The 17,934-nt window shown below is 39.7% G+C and overlaps 1 protein-coding gene across 20 annotated transcripts in view; it reads right to left on the minus strand.

Moving 5' to 3' along the window:
• syne2b (spectrin repeat containing, nuclear envelope 2b) overlaps positions 1-17,934 on the minus strand; it is a 195,197-nt gene that overhangs the window by 122,285 nt on the left and 54,978 nt on the right. For all 20 annotated transcript variants that reach the window (XM_068213093.1, XM_073920199.1, XM_068213088.1 and 17 more), the window contains 21 exons: positions 17,634-17,746; positions 17,211-17,416; positions 16,791-16,898; positions 14,859-15,138; positions 14,341-14,670; positions 13,907-14,236; positions 13,440-13,769; positions 12,998-13,342; positions 11,858-12,036; positions 11,027-11,342; positions 10,751-10,915; positions 10,259-10,606; positions 10,024-10,160; positions 9,497-9,638; positions 9,194-9,367; positions 9,037-9,111; positions 5,007-8,948; positions 4,276-4,440; positions 2,748-2,903; positions 2,292-2,563; positions 132-2,190 (listed from right to left, as the gene is read on the minus strand). In XM_068213093.1, coding sequence (XP_068069194.1) covers positions 132-2,190; positions 2,292-2,563; positions 2,748-2,903; positions 4,276-4,440; positions 5,007-8,948; positions 9,037-9,111; positions 9,194-9,367; positions 9,497-9,638; positions 10,024-10,160; positions 10,259-10,606; positions 10,751-10,915; positions 11,027-11,342; positions 11,858-12,036; positions 12,998-13,342; positions 13,440-13,769; positions 13,907-14,236; positions 14,341-14,670; positions 14,859-15,138; positions 16,791-16,898; positions 17,211-17,416; positions 17,634-17,746 — 10,172 coding nt within the window. The remainder of the gene's footprint in view (positions 1-131; positions 2,191-2,291; positions 2,564-2,747; positions 2,904-4,275; positions 4,441-5,006; positions 8,949-9,036; positions 9,112-9,193; positions 9,368-9,496; positions 9,639-10,023; positions 10,161-10,258; positions 10,607-10,750; positions 10,916-11,026; positions 11,343-11,857; positions 12,037-12,997; positions 13,343-13,439; positions 13,770-13,906; positions 14,237-14,340; positions 14,671-14,858; positions 15,139-16,790; positions 16,899-17,210; positions 17,417-17,633; positions 17,747-17,934) is intronic.

Below are 17,934 nucleotides of genomic sequence, written 5' to 3' on the forward strand. Positions count from 1 at the left end.
ACCCTTGAATTCTAAATGTTAAGTTGAATGATATAAATGACGTTTCTGTGCATGTTGTTAGTAAACACTTGCACCAATTATATTACAAAGAAATTAAATTGAGGCAAAGATAAAACAAATCAAAAACTCACCATTCGTTGATCACACTTTTGCAAAATCATATCTTTCATGTAAGTAAGTGTGGAGTCCTCTGGAAGTTGAGCTCCAATCTTTTTTTCAAGAAACTCAAGCACTCTTATACGCGATTCAACATTCCTTTTGAGCACAATGAACTTTCTTAGTTGTTTTTCAATCACTCTGTCTTTTGGTTCAACACTATAAGGCTTTTCCAGCTCTTCATTGGTGTCTTTGAGAAACTGCTGCAATACTGTCTTTTCTGATGGGTAGTGAATTTGTTTCAGCAGGTCCCACTCCAGTATCTGAAGATTGTTGTTAACTGCCAGTTCTGACGTTCGGATACCTTCTAGGATTTGCTTGAGTCTTTTTTGTTCAGCGGACAGCTGAGATGGATAAAGATCTGCTATGATTTCATGGAGTTCATCTCTTGTTTCCTCACACAAGAGTCTTATTAAAGGAATATGGATCAGTAGGGTCTGACAAGCTCTGTAGCGTTCCTCTTTGTTAATGCTCTCATCCTTGGTCCTGGGAATCTGAGCTTCCATTTCTTCCTTAAGTTGTTCAACATGCTCGATGAGGCTCAAGTATTTTTCGTGAGCTTGTGCTTTGAGATCCAAATCAATCATTTTATAATGCAGTTCACTGATAACACATAATAGCTCTCTTCTCTTGTCCTCTGCACATGGACTGACTTGCTCGACCTGAGATTTACGCTCCACAATCATTTGTTTAAAGGGTTCAATGACAGAAAGTGAATCCTTAGTAACAGGAAACCTGTGTCTCTTTACATCAACTAACATTTGTCTCAGACTGAACTCGAGAGATGATACTTTCCTCTGAGAGGATTCTTGACTCTGTTTAGCATCTATAACCTTTTGACAGCATGCTTTCTCATATATAACAACACCCTTGATGTCCTCTTGAAGGTTGGTGAGTTTCTTGTTCAGCTCAGTACTCTCTAAGACACTTAGCTCTGATGCAATGTCTTTGCTCTTCATGAGTAGAGCTTCAGTGACAGAAGACTGCTTTTCTGCCTCTCCAAGAGTGTCCTGGATTTGTCTCATCCTGCGATCCAGATCTGCCAAACTCAAGCTTTGAAAATCCTCTCTTCTCAACGCTTCCCTCCGGAGATGTCCAACAACCCATGAATCGACATCTGCTATCTGCTCTGACATCTTCTCCCTGGTCTGAAGACCTGACTCCATCTCGCGAACTGCCTCGGCCAGTTTTCGCTCAGTTGATTTGGACAAATCCTCAAGATTCGCCAAGGAAGAGTTCACCATCGAAATGTCAGCCTCATCCAGGCCATTAATCAGTTCACCGACTTCCTCAACCAATGCCTTTAACTGGGTTTTCTTGGAGCTCATCTCAGACTGCAATTTCTTTAAATCTCTAATCTGTCGATGGACTTCTTCTGGAAGCAAAGATACTTTTTTTTGTCGTCCTTTGACATCACATTCTGTCTGCTTGGCCCAAGCTAGAGCATCTGTCATCACCTTCACAATTTTATTTAACATCGGATTGCTGCTGATAGGAGTTGCAGATGCCAACTGTTCACCCATTTGATCCAGCTGATGTTTAATATGCTGAAGGTGCTGCTCTATGCTGGATGCCTCTTCCTTGAACTGGAATTTCTGGGCAAGCATATCTGAAGTCTGCTGAAAGTGGAGGTACTGCTGATGGGAGGAAGTGAGATCAGCATTTATCTTCATATTATCTTGGGCTCTTTTGCCATCCCATAAAACTGGTGAGGATTTCAAAGCATCCAAGGTCTTTTGAGTGTCCTGAAGATGGTCTTTTAAGGCACTGACCTCTTGAAGAAGACTCCCACTTTCCTTAGCATAGGCAGTAACCATATAAAGAGCAATCTCTGCATCCTTTTCCAGCGCCCTCCACTGGTTTTGCAAGCTGTTTTGTTGTATTTCTGCGGCCTGTTTCTCAGGAAGACTGAGGTGGGGGGACAGTTTAGCATGAGTCTGGATTAGGTCACCAAGAACTGTCCTTTCCTGTTCCATACTTCTCAAGAAAGTGTGTAACCTCTCCTCCTCAGCAAAGCTGCTCACAGCTGGAGATCTTGAGATATATAAGGCAAATATATTGTTTTTCTTTTTTTATTAGCACCAGTACCAGATTTAGTCCAACAACAAACTTGTTATTCAAAAATGATTACTTACGTTTTTAGTCCCTCACGTTCAGATCGGAGTCTTTCAAGAGTAGCTTTGACTTTCTGGGTCTGTCTGTCAAAATCTGCAACAATCTGTAGTTGAGCTTCCTTAGAGTGGACAGAGCTTGCTGCATCCCACAAAGCTGCACTCCACTGGGCGCTTAGTTGTTGCATGCCCTCAGGGTCATGAACTGTGCCATTAGTGCCAGCACTGATGACTCCGTTAACCTGGTCTTGACTAGACATTATAGATACGTGTATCTGGGCAGACTTTCTACATTCCTAAAATAATACAACAGTATAATACAAAATGAGCCAGCCTCCGACCAGAACACTTTTATATAACTGATCAGAAAAATCAGTAACAATTAGCTTAAATATTAAATTCGCAACAGGCCAAAGAAAAATATATAATATTTAAAAGTTAAGTTCATAACAGACTAATGTTTTCATGTTGTTGACCCACCTCTGCCTCCTCTAGTTGCTTGGCCATGTCTGTGGAGTTTAGAGCAGCTGGGCATGATCGAAGTTCGAGTAAATGGAACACTAGCCTTTTCAACCGAGCCTCAAGATCAGTGCTGCATGTGTCAAAGAGATTTTCTGTACTTTCATATGGTAGGCCCTGCCAACAAAAAAAAGTAATTTGGAAGGATAGCAAACACTGTTCACTGCATATGTAAATTCTCTTAAGCCTACTTAAAGAATTAGATCAATTCCAGAAAAGCCCAGTTCACCACCTTGTCAAGACCTTCATATATTTGTTCCTGCAGCCATAAATAACTTTTTAGGAAAACATTTCAAGATTTTTCTCAATAAAGTTGACTTCTATGGTGTTTAGTTGTTTGAACTGCAGATTCAAGTAAAATAAACTGATGTTTTGTTAGAGAAGACCCTCATTGCAACAGTAGCCTGTAATGGCCCGTATCCACTGAGTGGTACGGTACAATAGGGTATGGTTCGGTATGCCTTTATGGCCATTTTCACTGTCAAAAGGTACCAAAAAGCGAACAGAACTTTACCACTTTTTGAGTACCCTTTTGAAAGGGTACCTAGCATGACAAAAGGGTACCAAAAGGCTGAGCTTTAATACATTTACAAATGTCCCCAGCGTGTACACAAGCAGGAGAAAGAAAACAAAGGAACCGACATTTCTAAATACACAGCCAAGACATTACACAGTAAAAATATATACATATAATAATGACTCATGGTCGACCCGAGCCTAAACTAACCTTGTCGTTGTCTTGATGAACAGCCACAAAACCAAAAAGAACAGCAGAATCTACCCTGTGCACTGTAGTTCTTTAAAAGGTCATCTAAAAGCGTGAGTGGTTTTACTTTTCAGAGCTTGCAGCGTGTCTATATTTGAATTAACGAATGTCCTGATAATAATAATAACGTGTGAGTGATAATTGAAGCGCTTCTGATATCTGATACTTTCAGAAAGGGACAAACCCAAGAGTGACGTGTGAACAGTGGAGAACAGGAGAAGCCTGAAAAAACAAAGGAGCAAATGATTTTTTCAGCAACCTAAAACATTAACAAACTGCCATGTTTAACTATTATCATCACTTTTTGGATTATTATGAACTCGGAATGACGGAATTACTTTCTAACAAGAGGATACATGTGCTGGTGAAGATTAAAGACACAGATGAGAGATTTGCACTGACTGTGGGCTATATGTTGCGTGTTGTGCCATTGGTACCCTTTTGGCAGTGAAAATGCAAGCCTGATAATGGTAACCCCTACCAACTCGTACAGTACTGTACCATTCGGTGGAAACAGGCCATGATACTTCTTTAATTTAGAAGTACAAAACATTTATCACTATAAATGCCCATTATATGGATAAAAACCCTAGAAAGTTTTCTGCAAACACCCTAAAAACCATAAAAAGGAAAAATCCATCTTGGATGGCAAGGGGGCGAGTAAAAATTCAGGATATTTTGAACTAATAATTTTATTTTTGAAGCTTTATTTTTGAATGTTACCTCCATGAGTACATTGTTTGGTCCTTTTTCAGTCATTTGTTGAATCTCTGTGAAGATGTCCTTCATTGTGGGTCCCTCAGGCTCATCCTTTTCCTTGGCTGAACTCTCAATGATTTCAGTAGAAAGACCAGATTGGGGAGAAGCATCCAAATCTTGATCCAGTGGCTGCAACACATGAAAGATTAACATAAAACATCTACTGAACTGAAAACTAGCAACTACAGTTTCAAATATACAAAACTGTACACACATAACAGATGTTAGAGCAGTAATCAAAGTCAATGAAAGAAATCAACTCACTCATGGTTTTACTGGTAACTCAAAATTAATTTAGCAGGTCAGATTCACAAGATACACAGTGACATAAAATCTAAGAGAACAGAAATAAAATAATTCACACCCACTCTATGTGTGTGACAATGAGGGCAGTAGCTACTTTATACATGGCAGCCAGAGCCACACCAACATATGTAAAGATGCAAAGTGGATGGTTATTTCTAGAGTCATATTTGTTAGTTGAAAATTTGCAAGAAGATTGCTTTTTCTGTCAAAGTTAGCTGTTAGCTGTGCTTGATAATCCTCAAAGTAAGAGGATTAATGTCACCCTGCAAAGCAACTAAAAAATAGCTCAAGGACACCCCATTTTGTGCACATAAAAATCTGCATTAGAGTCCAACATGCAGAGACCATGTCATCATGCTTCATGCAGGTCCGCTCCTATTGGGAGTTACCTGAGATTCATTGATGATCTCTGCTTGACTGATGGGTTCTGGAAGTAATGTATCAGAGTCCTTCCTTTCCTCATGCTGCCTCTGACCAATTAAAGGCTCTAGGTTTAACTCATCTTCATCTTCCTGTTTAGTAATTGGTTCAACATCAGCTTCCACTTCCATTTTTGTGCACACAGAAACATCTTCACTCTCTGAATTTGTTGTTGAACCTGGTATGACCTGTGGCTCTTCTGCCATTAATGGATCTTTCTCAGCTAGTTGATCTTTCTTTTGCCTGGTTGGTGGGGTTGGTAGAACGTCCTCAACCATTACAATGGAAACCATTTCAGTCTCTGCTTGGCTGTCTTTCCGCCTCAGAGATGGAGTTGGTTCGTCTTTCAGCTTTGAACTGCCTGGAATTATTTCATTGCTATCTTTTCTTCTTGTTGGTGGTGTTGGCTTCACAATGGTTTCAATTTCCTCTTGTTTTTTGCAAATCGCCAACGTTACATCACTTTCTGCCGGACTAATTTTGCGTCTGACAGGTGGAGTTGGTTTAACGATTGACTTTTCACTGTCTTTATGTTCCCCAGTTTGGAGATCTATACTTTTCATCACATCACTATAACATGATGTTTCACTTTCTGGCTTACTTTTTTGTCTTCTTGATGGTGGAGTAGGTTGAGTTTCCAGATCAATTGATAATCTTCGATCTTTGCTGTCTTTATCTTCACCAATTTGGAGATCCATATTTTTCATCACATCAATATAACATGATGTTTTACTTTCTGGCTTACTCTTCTGTCTTCTTGATGGTGGAGTAGGTTGAGGTACCAGATCAATTGATAATCTTCGATCTTCACTGTCTTTATCTTCACCAGTTTGGAGATCCATACTTTTCATCACATCACTATAAGATGATGTTTCACTACCGAGCTTAGTCTTGTATCTTCTTGATGGTGGAGTAGGCTGAGTTTCCAGATCAGTTGATAGTCTTCGATCCTCACAGTCTTTACCTTCAACAGTTTGGAGATCCATACTTTTCATCACATCACTATAAGATGATGTTTCACTACCAAGCTTAGTCTTGTGTCTTCTTGATGGTGGAGTAGGTTGAATTTCCAGATCAACGGGCAATCTTTGTTGTTCTTTCTCTTTACGCCGCCTTGCTGGTGGTGTTGGTTGAGTGTCCAGTTGAAGTGAAAATCTTTGATCGTCTTTTTCTTTGCATCGTCTTCCTGGTGGTGTGGGTTGGGTCTCTAAATCAAGTGATAATCTTCTATCATCTCTACGCCTTCTTGCTGGTGGTGTGGGCTGGGACTCTATATCAAACGAAAACCTGTCACTTCTCAATTTTTCTCTACGTCTTCTGTTTGGTGGGGTGGGAAGAACTTCGCCCTGTATTTGTGATTCAAGGTTCAAAGACATCCTATCATCTTTACGTCGCCTGGTTGGAGGTGTCGGTGTGACATCCGCCATGTCAAGTTGGACTTCAGTTTCATCATCCTTTTGCCGTCTGACTGGTGGTGTTGGTTTGGTTACAGTTTCTATTGATTGTGCTTCATCAGCAGATGTTGACTTATTTATTTCCTCCATAGTCATATGAACAGTGTCCCCACTTTCAGGTGTCTTTTCTGGAGTTGTTGAGAATTGTTCCTTGACATCAGTTTTCCCCTCATTCCTTTGCCTGACTGGTGGTGTTGGTTCAGATTCTGCTTTTAAAGCTTTTGTTTTAGTATCTGATGGAGCCATGGTCTCTACATTTTCAGGTCTATCCTCTGATGTTGTTGAGATATTCATCTTGTAAGACTGGGCATCAACCTTATTGTCATTCTTCCGTCTTACTGGTGGAGTTGGTCTAGGTTCGGCTTCTATGGAATGAGTCTTTTCACATAATGGAGTCATATACATATCTTTTTCCTCAGCAATCTGAATAGTTTGTTCATCTTTAGCCTTTCCATCTTGTGAAACATACAACTGTTTTGACTGGATCTCAGTTTCCTGATCATTCCATTGCATGACTGTAGGTTTAACTTTTATGGACTGTGCTTTTACACCTGATGAGGTCTCTTGTTTTATGACTTCCATCCCTTTTTCATTTTCAGCTTTTTCCTCTTGCATTGATGCATTTATCTTGTTTGACTGGACATCAGTTTTACTATCCTGTCGTTTGACAGGAGGCATCAGTTTAGGTATCGATTCCATGATTTGTGCTTCATCAACTAATGGGGCCTTGTTTGTCTCTTCTGGTGTCATTATGACATTCATTCTTTTGGACTGTATCTCAGTGTCCCTGTCAGTCAGTTGCTGAAACAGAGGTGTTAGTTTAGGTTCAATAACTGTGGATTTTGCTTTACCACCTGATGAAGCCATTGTGTCTGCTTCTAAAATGACATCAATGGCCTTATTACCTTCAGGTTTCATTTCAGGTGTTACGGAGATATCCACCTTGTTTGTTTGAACCTCAGTTTCTCCCTCATTTGGTTGTTTGACTGAAGGTTTAAGTTTAGAATCAGTTTCTATAAATCGTTCTTTATCCATTGATGGGGTCTTTCTTGTGTCTTTATCTAGAATTACATGCATATCTTCTTCAACTTGCCTTGTTGATAGGTTTTGGTCTGCTTCAATTGTTTTATGTTGTTCTGGTGCTTCCAAAACTGTGTTTGTGCTGACTAAAGCACCTGTTTCAGTTTCAGCAGATTCTGCCTCATCTTCTGTCTCCATTCTTTCTGCTACTGAATGTCCTGATCCCTGAATCTGTGTCTCGCTGGATCCACTTAAAGATGTACCTTCATGAGCGTGATGTCTCTGCATTTCCACCCCCTCAGGCAAGTCTAGAATAATATATCGACGCTGGATTTCACGGGGGCCATTATTTGTAGTCCAGCTGCCCTCACTGTCAGCAATTGTAGCATTTGGTCCATTGTCTGAGGAAAATGTTCCAATACCTCTTGAAGCAGCATCTCCGCTATCTTGTGTTTCAGCAGGTGTTTGCACTTCTCTGTTAGGATCTATATCAGTGAGCTGTTTTGCTTCTACTGTAGAACTAATTTCTGATAAACTGATGACACCAGCCTCATTAGGAAAATATGGCAAGGGGATTGCTTCTATTGCCCTTTCAGAAATTTCAGCTTCTATAGGGGCCAAAGATTCTTCATCTTGTTTTCCCATAGTTTGAAGACTCACTGTCTTCTCATTTACCATGGCACTAGCAGAGTCTGTCCTCGCAATATTACTGTCTGGAGGTATGTCTAAACTCTGTATGCATACAGTATCTTCATCTAAAATGAGCGAAGCAACCTTTTTGGTTTGCGCTACACTATCTCTAACAGGTTCTTCTAAAGAATGTGAAATATATGAGCCTTCTTCCTCTTTATTCGGCTCTGCAATCACTGCTTGGATGCTCTCACCCTCCACTCTTTCAGCAAAAAAGTCTGAACCCACAACTTCAAAAGACATCTGACTTTCTTGTCCATTTGCACTCAGACTTGTAATTCCACGGCTCCAAATGTCTGTGTCTTGAACTGTGGTTTCCAAGCTATCAGGAGCTGCGCATGAGGAAGTGGGCATCTCTTTATCTGCATTCTCATCAGCCTTTGTTTCCAAAGCAACAGAAATTAATTTCTCATTTTCACCTTCATTAGCTCCATAGCTGCTAGCAGGAACATCCGATTCATAAACATTTGTGTCTGATTCAGATAGCAGCTCTGTGGCAATCTGTGGTATAGATGTTTTAACATCTTTCTCTATTATTGGTGGTGATATTCTTGCAGTATGAACTTCTGCTTCTGTTGTAGTTTCTGATATAACACATGTAGGTATATTGCTGTCAAGGCTTTCAGATAGCTGTACCTTAGCCTGTTCGCTGTAATCCGTTGTTTTGCAGCTTTCATTAATAAAAGATGAAAAAGAAACTAATTCCAATTGATCAGACTCCTTTGTTGATGGTGTCACAGTTGAAACCTTCAAATTGTTTTTAACATACATTAGTGCTGCACATAATAATACTTTAAAAGTCTAGAAATACACTTTCATTTTTTAAAATGTGTACCTGTGAGTGAACCTGAATGTTTTGAGCCTCTAATGACAACCTCAGAGCCTCCTGCTCAACCTTCTCCTGAAGATTCTGAAACACAAACTCCTCTGTTTACCTCACTAGAAATTTTGTTCAGTCATCACATCATCCTACAGAAATGAGATGTACTTACCCTAAGTTCCTGTTTGATGTCATTCATGTAAGCGTCTGCTTCACTTAGTGTTTTTAGGCCATCTCTTTCAAGCTTTCCAGCCAAGTCAGGGCCTAGACAGTCCCTCAGCAGTTCTTTATGAGACAGTGCCACCTGTAGGCTTTTACGCAGTTTTGCTCCTTCCTCAATTGCAGTCTAAGAAGTAAAAATGTTACAGTTCACAAGGTGACAACAACCTTACTATCAAATATATATATGTATAAGGCAGGTGTGTTGTGTTGTTATGTATTCATATACTGCATGCAAATTAAGACACAAACACACCTGCATGGATGTGGCTGAGCTGGTTGGAGGATTTGCATTTGCCATCTGGTTCCATGACTGAATGTTTTGTAAGGCCTGTCTCACACACTGCACAGTGCTGTCTGCGCAGTCATTCTGCCTCTCTGATAGTTTCGATCGCAGACTGAAGGAAATCAATAATTTTCCAATAAATATTTAACTCTAAATTAAAGCAGCATTACACTATAATTGTGATACATCACAGGTGTCAAAGCCAATTCCTGGAGCTGCAGCCTTGCACAGTTTAGTTCCAATCCTGCTTTAACACACTTACCTATAGGTTATAAACAAGCCTGAAGCAGGGTTGGAACTAAACTGTGCAGAGCTCCGGCCCTCCAGGAACTGACTGTGCAGAGCTCCGGCCCTCAAGGAACTGGCTTTGAAACCTGTGTAAAACATCAATCATCTACAGGACCTACAGGATTTAGATTCAAGCATATTATCTTACACATTTTGTTTTTTTGAAAGCATAAATTAATTAATTTGGCAAATCACTGTACTGCATGTACCTGCAATATTGTTGTGTAACTGTGTCCACTATGGAAATGACATCACTAGGGGGTTCCTCATCTATCGGGACCGTTCTGAGAGCCTGACCAAGGTCACGGACTTTGCCTTCTAAAGCCTCAATGTCTCTCTCACAGGTCTAGCATTCAACAGGAAATTAGTATGGTTTGGATTTAATGACTTTCCTTTTACAGAACATACCACATTAACACACAAATTAACATACTCCCACTATACCTTGAAGCTATGCCAGTTCTCCTGTAGCTGGGTAATGTTCTGGCTAGCCACCAGAAATCCTAAAGAGTGGTCCTGAGCACGTAGCTCATCCAAGAGGCCCTCTGCCTGCTCCCTGAGGATCTGTGCCCTTCCAGCAAGCCTGCGGTCAATATCATTCAATCTGGCCTCACACACAGCTAACCGTTCCCTCATCTCCTTCTCCGAGGACACACAGAGGTCATGAAGATGGCTGACCTCTAAGGTCAGGGCATCACAACCTCCTGGAGTGCAAAGGTCCATCAGAGAATCTTTAACAGCATTCAGCTCTTTCATTTCTCTCTTTTCCCTGTCTACAGTCTGAAGAAGAGCCTGGAAAGTAGATTTTTAAAAGATTAACATGATAATTTTATTCCAAGCTGAGTATTATAGTGTATAACTTAGCAAACTGTGTAAAACTGTTACAACTGTGTGTAAAAGTGAGAGTCCAGATATATTATAAGAATTTAATCAGACCTTAAGAGTGTTAATGGAGCCCTGTAACCCATGGCGTTCAGTGGGCAGAGCACCAAAACATTTGACCTGCTCTCTCAGCCAATCCTGAGCCATGGTGTGTTGCTCAACCAACTGAGCACAAACTCGCTCCCTCCGGATTTCCTCTTCAAGGTTTACACAAAACTCCTACACAAGCACACAAACAAAAAATTGGTCATACACGTAAATCAGGTTTCTATTTATTAGTCATAATTAGTAAGAAATAATTAACACAGCACTCCTCTAAAAATGTCTTACTGTAAGTTCTTTGATTAAGACAGGTATGCACTCCTCCATAGTGGCCCATGATGGATCAATCCAGTTGGAGTCACGGGTCAGCTGGCTCATTTCCCTCCCGAGTGCTCGGACAGCAGACAGAGATGGGTTCAGGGCTCTGGTGCGGTCCAGCAGACTCTTTGCTTGCTCCACTGTGTGTCTTCGATCCCCTAAACCAGGCCAGGGGAAGCGCCTTGGAAGAGCAGATATCTGCTCTTTGACTTGCTCCAGACGAGACTGAAGCTGTTCCTTCTGACACTGACAGGATACCAGCCGCTCTACTAAACCTTTCAGAAGACTGAGGAATAAGATAATGTATTATTATTACTATTATTATTATAAATAAGATTGTTTAAAAATATTAATAAGGAATGGAATGTATTTCTTTTATTTTTTAGATAAATATTGCACAAAATAATCCCAACTGATGTGATAAACTAATTAGTTCAAAAGTAATCTGAAAGTAACTAAAAAGTAGCCTGATTACATTACCAAAGAATGTGTGTTCTAGAATAATGGGATAGTCGAGTTAAAAATGTAAATTCTGCCATCATTTACCCTCCCTTCACTTCTTTCTTTCTTTCTTTCTGTTGAACACAAGAAATATATATTTTGAAGAATTCTGCACTCATTGACTTCCATAGTATTGGATGCCAGAAACCAGCACAAAATATCTCCTTTTGTCTTCAACAGAAGAAAAAAACTCATAAAAGTTTACAATCCTATGAGGGAGAATAAACAATGAGGTGATTTTGAGTTTTGGGTGGACTGCCCCTTGAGTTACTATAGACATAGAGAATTATCATATCAAACCTTTGCAGTTTGTGTGCTTGCTGTAGTGTTGCCTTCCACTCCTCCTCTATGTTTTTCATTTTATTAACAAGAGAATGTCTAGTATCTTCATCAAGATCGTCACGGCTATATAGATGGTCCGTTGTCTTTTTCAGGTCTGCAATCTTGGAGTTGCCTTCAGAGTAAAGACTTAGAATAGCCTGAAAGACACAGACATACACTTGTTTTTGGCTGTCACATTTTCATCATAAAATTTTAAACTCAGGTTCATTCTGAAAATGTCCCTTTATATATTTTTGGACTGCCAAATATGTCCAAGGAGCTACGTTTTTTTTGCAGTTTTTGTTTCCGCGAATCCACTAGAGGCCACTGTGTATGCTTTTTGAGATCTCAGATTTCTCTTGCGAGTGCCATTTGCACCTGTTGTTCTCAAAAATCAAAAAGAGACCGCTGTCAACTAAATGTTTGACTGACTGAATGACTGACTGACCGTTCGACTGGCCCACCCTCCTCTTTCCCTAAACCCAGCCAATAGAATTTTAAAAATCACAGATCGACCTGACGACCCACTTCCCTAAACCCAACCAGCTAATTTTAAAAAGCAATTCATAGAAAGCCTTCGCCTGATTTTTACCACGTTTTACCACAATCTCACCTTGTTTTTTACTTGTTTATTAAATTTTTCGGCGTCTGTTTTGTTTTACCTGCTTTCTGGAACCGTTCTTCACTGTACTCAAACACTGTTGTCATGGTCAGCTCCTCTCTGCATCTCAAGTTCACCATCGTACATTGCAAGCTAACTGGACAAACTGGTTGGCTAGTACTGTGCGCCTGAAAAGGAACGACGTCATTCTGCCTGGTAGTGTTCGTTTTAAAAACTAAATGCAGCCATACGTACTTCTGGCTACATAATTCCCGATCTTCAAAAACTAATATAGGGTTACGTTTTCAGAATTAGCATAAGCTGAAAATTTTGATCACGTACAATGCAATGTAATTTTAAATGAGAATTTAGCTATTGATATAATTATATAGTTATCAGTATTTTAAATCTTTTATTATGTAAACAAATTAGAAAGCGAAAAAAGAACTCCCATTCACTGCTCTCCAAGTTTACCCAACTGTGATGACTTCCACTGCTGAGCCTATATTAATACTTACTTGTGCTCTGCTTAGTCTCTCTTCAAGCTGGTCTTGTGTACCATGAGTGTTTTCCCCCAGTGAGTACAGGACATCCTTCTGGTTCCTCACCCAGGACCAGGTGCTCTCCTCCTGGGCATAAAAAGTCTGAAGCTCCCTTGCAAGAGAATCCTGGAGCTCAGCCTGGTTCTTTAGTTGCTGAGCACCAGCCAAGACCTTCTTCCATTCCTCTTCAACTGACCTCAAGTTTAGCTGGACTTCCTGTTTTCTGTCCTCGCTCAGGTTTTCTCGAGAGCACAAACCGTCCACTTTTCTTCTCAGGGTGGCTATTTTATAATCTCCTTCTGATTCTGAGTTCAGGATGCCCTAGAGTAAACAAACATTTTAGGCCAGCGAGTAAGTCAGAATGTTTGTGGATATTTGGTAAGTGAACTAGAATATCACTCTTTGGCTCTTACTATACCTGAGCTCCATTCATTTTCTCCTGAATTTGAGTATCTTCACCTAGCAATTTGATCTTAAGATGCTGCTCATTGATCCAAGATTGAATGCTCTCCTCCTGTTCTTGAAGATCCAGAAGGTCCTTACAAAGAGACTCCTCAAGTTCTGATTGGTTCTTCAACTCCTGAGCATTTAACAAAACTTCTGTCCACTCTTGCATTACTTCTTGTAATGTCTGTTGGATTGTCTGGCGTTTACCCTCCTGTAGATCTTCATAGGAACATAGACTCTCTCCCTTCATCTTTAGGTCACTAAGTTTATAGTCCCCCTCAGATCTATGAGCAAGTACTGCCTAAAAAAAACACAAAACCAAGATATCATGCTTTTGTTTACATTTTTTACTGGTTTTCAGTGTATATTTACTGTTTCAGGAAACATTGCCTTGTTTCTTTAACAAGCAATAAATTGCCCTAAAATACTCTCCATTACCTCAACACCACTGAGCTTCTCTTGAATAGAAGATGTCATATGAAGGGTCTCCAAGGTCTCTCTGAGCTGTCTAACCCAGGATTGAGTCTCTTCTCCCTGATCACAAAAGCTTTGTAACTCTCTGTTGAGAGATTCCTCATGCTTGACCTGGTTCTTAAGCTCCTGAGCAAGTTGCAGCACTTTCCTCCACTCCTCCTCTATTGCTCTATGGGTTTGGTCAATGTGACTCCTCCTCTCAGTGTCAAGCTCTTTATAAGAACATAAACTCTGTCCTTGCCTCTGTAAACTGGCCAATCTGGAATCAGCTTCATCAGCAAGGTCTAAGACAGCCTAGAGAATATATACATGTTATAAACCAATCAACCAAGGTAAGAATTACTAGAGAGTTCTAAAAAGGGTTTTGCAGTCAAAATATAATTTTTCTTTGTGCTTACCAGTAATTTGTTGAGTTTTTCCTGGGGTTGAAGTTCCTTCTCCAAGGAGCGTAGCATCTGCAGCTGCTCTCTCACCCAGGATTGGGTACTCTCTTCTTGGGCCTGTAGATTTTCTAGTTCCCTGTGAAGAGTGTCTTGGAGTTCTGCCTGATGTTTTAGGAGTTGGGCCAAATCCAGAACTCTTTTCCATTCATCCTCGATGTTTTTAAGTGTGTGAACAAGTTCTTGTCTTCTGGTCTCCTCCAAAATCTCATGTGTACATAAAGCAACACCCTCACCTTTCAGAGCCACCAGTTTAGCGTCACCATCAGAGCTTTGATTAAGAACAGCCTTAAAACAAAAAAACAGATAAACATTCATATTATCCTAAATACATTAAGGATGTTTGTAAAGATATTCTTTGTGTTTACCAGAAAATCAAGCAAAAAATAAATATATACAAGTTTTAAAAAATTAAGTAATCACTATTTATATCTTTTTTGGATTATTTCGAAGTATGACAATGTATGGGAACCCACCTGAGCCTTCATATCTTTTTCTTGCATTGGTGTGTCAGTGCTCAAGTGTTCGAGTCCTTGCTTTAAATCTCTGATCCAGGCTCTGATCTGTTCTGCATTAGTTTGGAATGTTTCAATCTGGGCATCAAGGGTCTTGTGGTCTTGGGCTTGATTTTCTAAAATAACCCCCAGGCTGTGGTATTGGTCAATTAGGGTCTCGCTGTCTTTAAGGAAAGGGTCTCCTCTCAGGCCACGCATCCTTACTGTGGATAACAGGTCATTGAATGCCTCTACACGACCGCTGTGGATTGAGGGTGAAAGTAAGTGTTATACAGGTTTATGTGAAATAAAAAAGGCTGAACAATTGCACAACATAAACTGAAATCATGCAAAGTATCAAAATGTATTTCAGTCCAATAAAGTGTGACATTGTGTTCATTTACATGAGTGGCTCGAGATCTTATGGTTTCATCTTCTTTAAGCTTTGGTTGGCCATAAATGTTGTCCACATACATAAATTCAAACATTTTGTGGCAGGATCATTTTCTTTTCAAACATTTTTCATAATTTTACCATATAAATCTCAAATTAAATAAAATCAGAGACTAATAATATTATACTAATCATAAATATTTGATTTTTATATATGACAATTCATTCTGCTGTGATGACCCCTGATAAATCAGGGACTAAGACAAAGGAAAACGAATGAATGAATAAATGAATGAATGAATGAATGAATCAATCAATAAATGAATGAATGAATGAATGAATGGATGATTTATATACACTCACAAGCCACTTTAATAGTTACACCTGTTTAACTTCTCATTAATGCAAATTTTTTTTCAGCCAATCCCTTGGCAGCAACTCACTGCATTTAGGCATGTAGACTTGGTCAAGACAATCTGCTGCAGTTCACCCGAGCATCAGAATGGGGAAGAAAGAGGATTTAAGTGACTTTAAACGTGGCATGGTTGTTGGTGCCAAACAGGCAGGTCTAAGTATTTCATAAACTGCTGATCTACTGGGATTTTTATGCACAATCTCTAAGGTTAACAGAGAATGGTCTGAAAAAGTTCTGTAAGCCACTTTTAATAACCACTCATTACAACCAGGGTATGCCGAACACCGGCTGCCACTCTTGTCAGCTAAAAACAGGAAACTGAGGCTACAATTTGCACAGGTTCACCAAAACTGGACAATAGAAGATTGGAAAAACATTGCCTGATGTAATGAGTCTCGATTTCTGCTGCGACATTCAGATGGTAGGGTCAGAATTTGTCATCAACAACATGAAAGCTTGGATCCATCCTGCCTTGTATCAACTCTTGAGGCTGGTATTGGCGGTGTAACAGTGTGGGGGAAATTTCCTTGGCACAGCCACAGCCTACCTGAGTTTTGTGGCTTACCATGTCCATCCCTTTTTGACCACAGTGTACCCATCTTCTGATGGCTACTTCCAGCAATATAGCACGCTATGTCATAAAGCACGAATTATCTCAGACTGGTTTCTTGAACATGATAATGAGTTCACTGTAGTCAAATGGCCTCCACAGTCACCAGATCTCAAACCAATAGAACACCTCTGGGATGTGGTGGAAAGGGAGATTTGCATCATGGATGTGCAGCAACTGCGTGATGCTATCATGTGAATATGGAGCAAATTTGCTGATTAATATTTCCAGTACCTTGTTGAATCTATGCCATAAAGAATTAAGGCAGTTCTGAAGGCAAAAGTAGGTCTAACTAGTAAGGTGTACCTAATAAAGTGGCCAGTGAGTGTATATATAATAATAGTATCGTATTGCTCTTATTATTATTATGTATAAAATTATAATTAGGAATACCAAGTAAATATGCTGTGAATGTGTTATTTAATTACTGAAATTATTGTTTGAAAAAACAAAAAATGTTTAAAACAAACTTTACATTTAGAAAAGCAAGTGTTACCTTTCTTTAAGAAACTCCTCTTGGATTTGTCGTAGTTTTTCTCTCTGTTCTGGCACTTGTTCCCTCTGCTGAAGCCAGTCCTTTAAATGATTGTGTTCCTCTTGCAAGCTAAACACATAAAGACACACAACTGAACTGAACTTCAATAGTGTCATTAAATTGAACTAAAACAGTTTAATCTAACTAGAACTACACCAGCATTCCACCACTACTCCCCAGTCTGCCTGGAATGTTCCCATCTAAAATATTGTTATGGCTTTTTATTCTCTCTTCTCTTTCTATGTTAAGCAGCTTTGACACAATCTACATTGTAAAAGCGCTATAGAAAAAAAGACGAATTGGATTAAAAACATTAATTTAAATAATTGGCTCAATCAACAGCAACAGCAAAAATCTATGACAAGAGCTCAGTCTGTGTACCTGTTGAGGTTGTAGAGGATGTCATCTAGCTGTTTATGGCGTCCCTGACAGTGTGCTCTCAGTGTGGCCAGTTCTCCTTCCTGTTCCTGATGCCACGTGGAGAACAAAGCTTGAGCCTCAGAAGGGACTTTCGTCTGTCCACCACTCTCAAACCTGTCCTTCAACAGTGCCAGACGCTGTTCTCCGTCTTTAGATTCCAGGAAACCCTAAAGAAAACAAATTGTTCCACTAAATGAGTCATTTCTGCTATTTTATGATTACGCTTTGACTAAGGGTGATAACACCTGCTGACTCTTGCTGCTGCACGGGTGGCCCTGGAATAACTGCATTGTACAGTAAGTCTCATTGGTTGAAAAGTATTTATAAAATGTTCTAGCACAATAGAAATCTTAATTATAGGGATGGGACCTCGTTGTTACTCACTTTCAGTCGCTGCATGGATGTTTCTACATCTTGCTTTCTCTCCGGGTTCTCAAAACACTCATTGACAGAGAGCTGCTCATCCTGCAGCCATTCCTCAAATGACTGAAACTCTTCTGCAAAGAGCCAGTGGGACACGTGGATAAAACAAAAATCTCTTGTTCAACAGTGTATTTAAAATGTATATTATTTATATAGTAATAATAGCACTAAAATCACTGCAAAATGTGTTTCTTAATTAAAATTTGTCTTGTTTTCAGTCTAAATATTTAATAATTCTTTAATTAAGAAGCATTTTCTTGAC

The sequence above is a fragment of the Danio rerio genome, chromosome 13, assembly GCF_049306965.1.
Source record: "Danio rerio strain Tuebingen ecotype United States chromosome 13, GRCz12tu, whole genome shotgun sequence".
Classification (NCBI taxonomy): domain Eukaryota; kingdom Metazoa; phylum Chordata; class Actinopteri; order Cypriniformes; family Danionidae; genus Danio; species Danio rerio.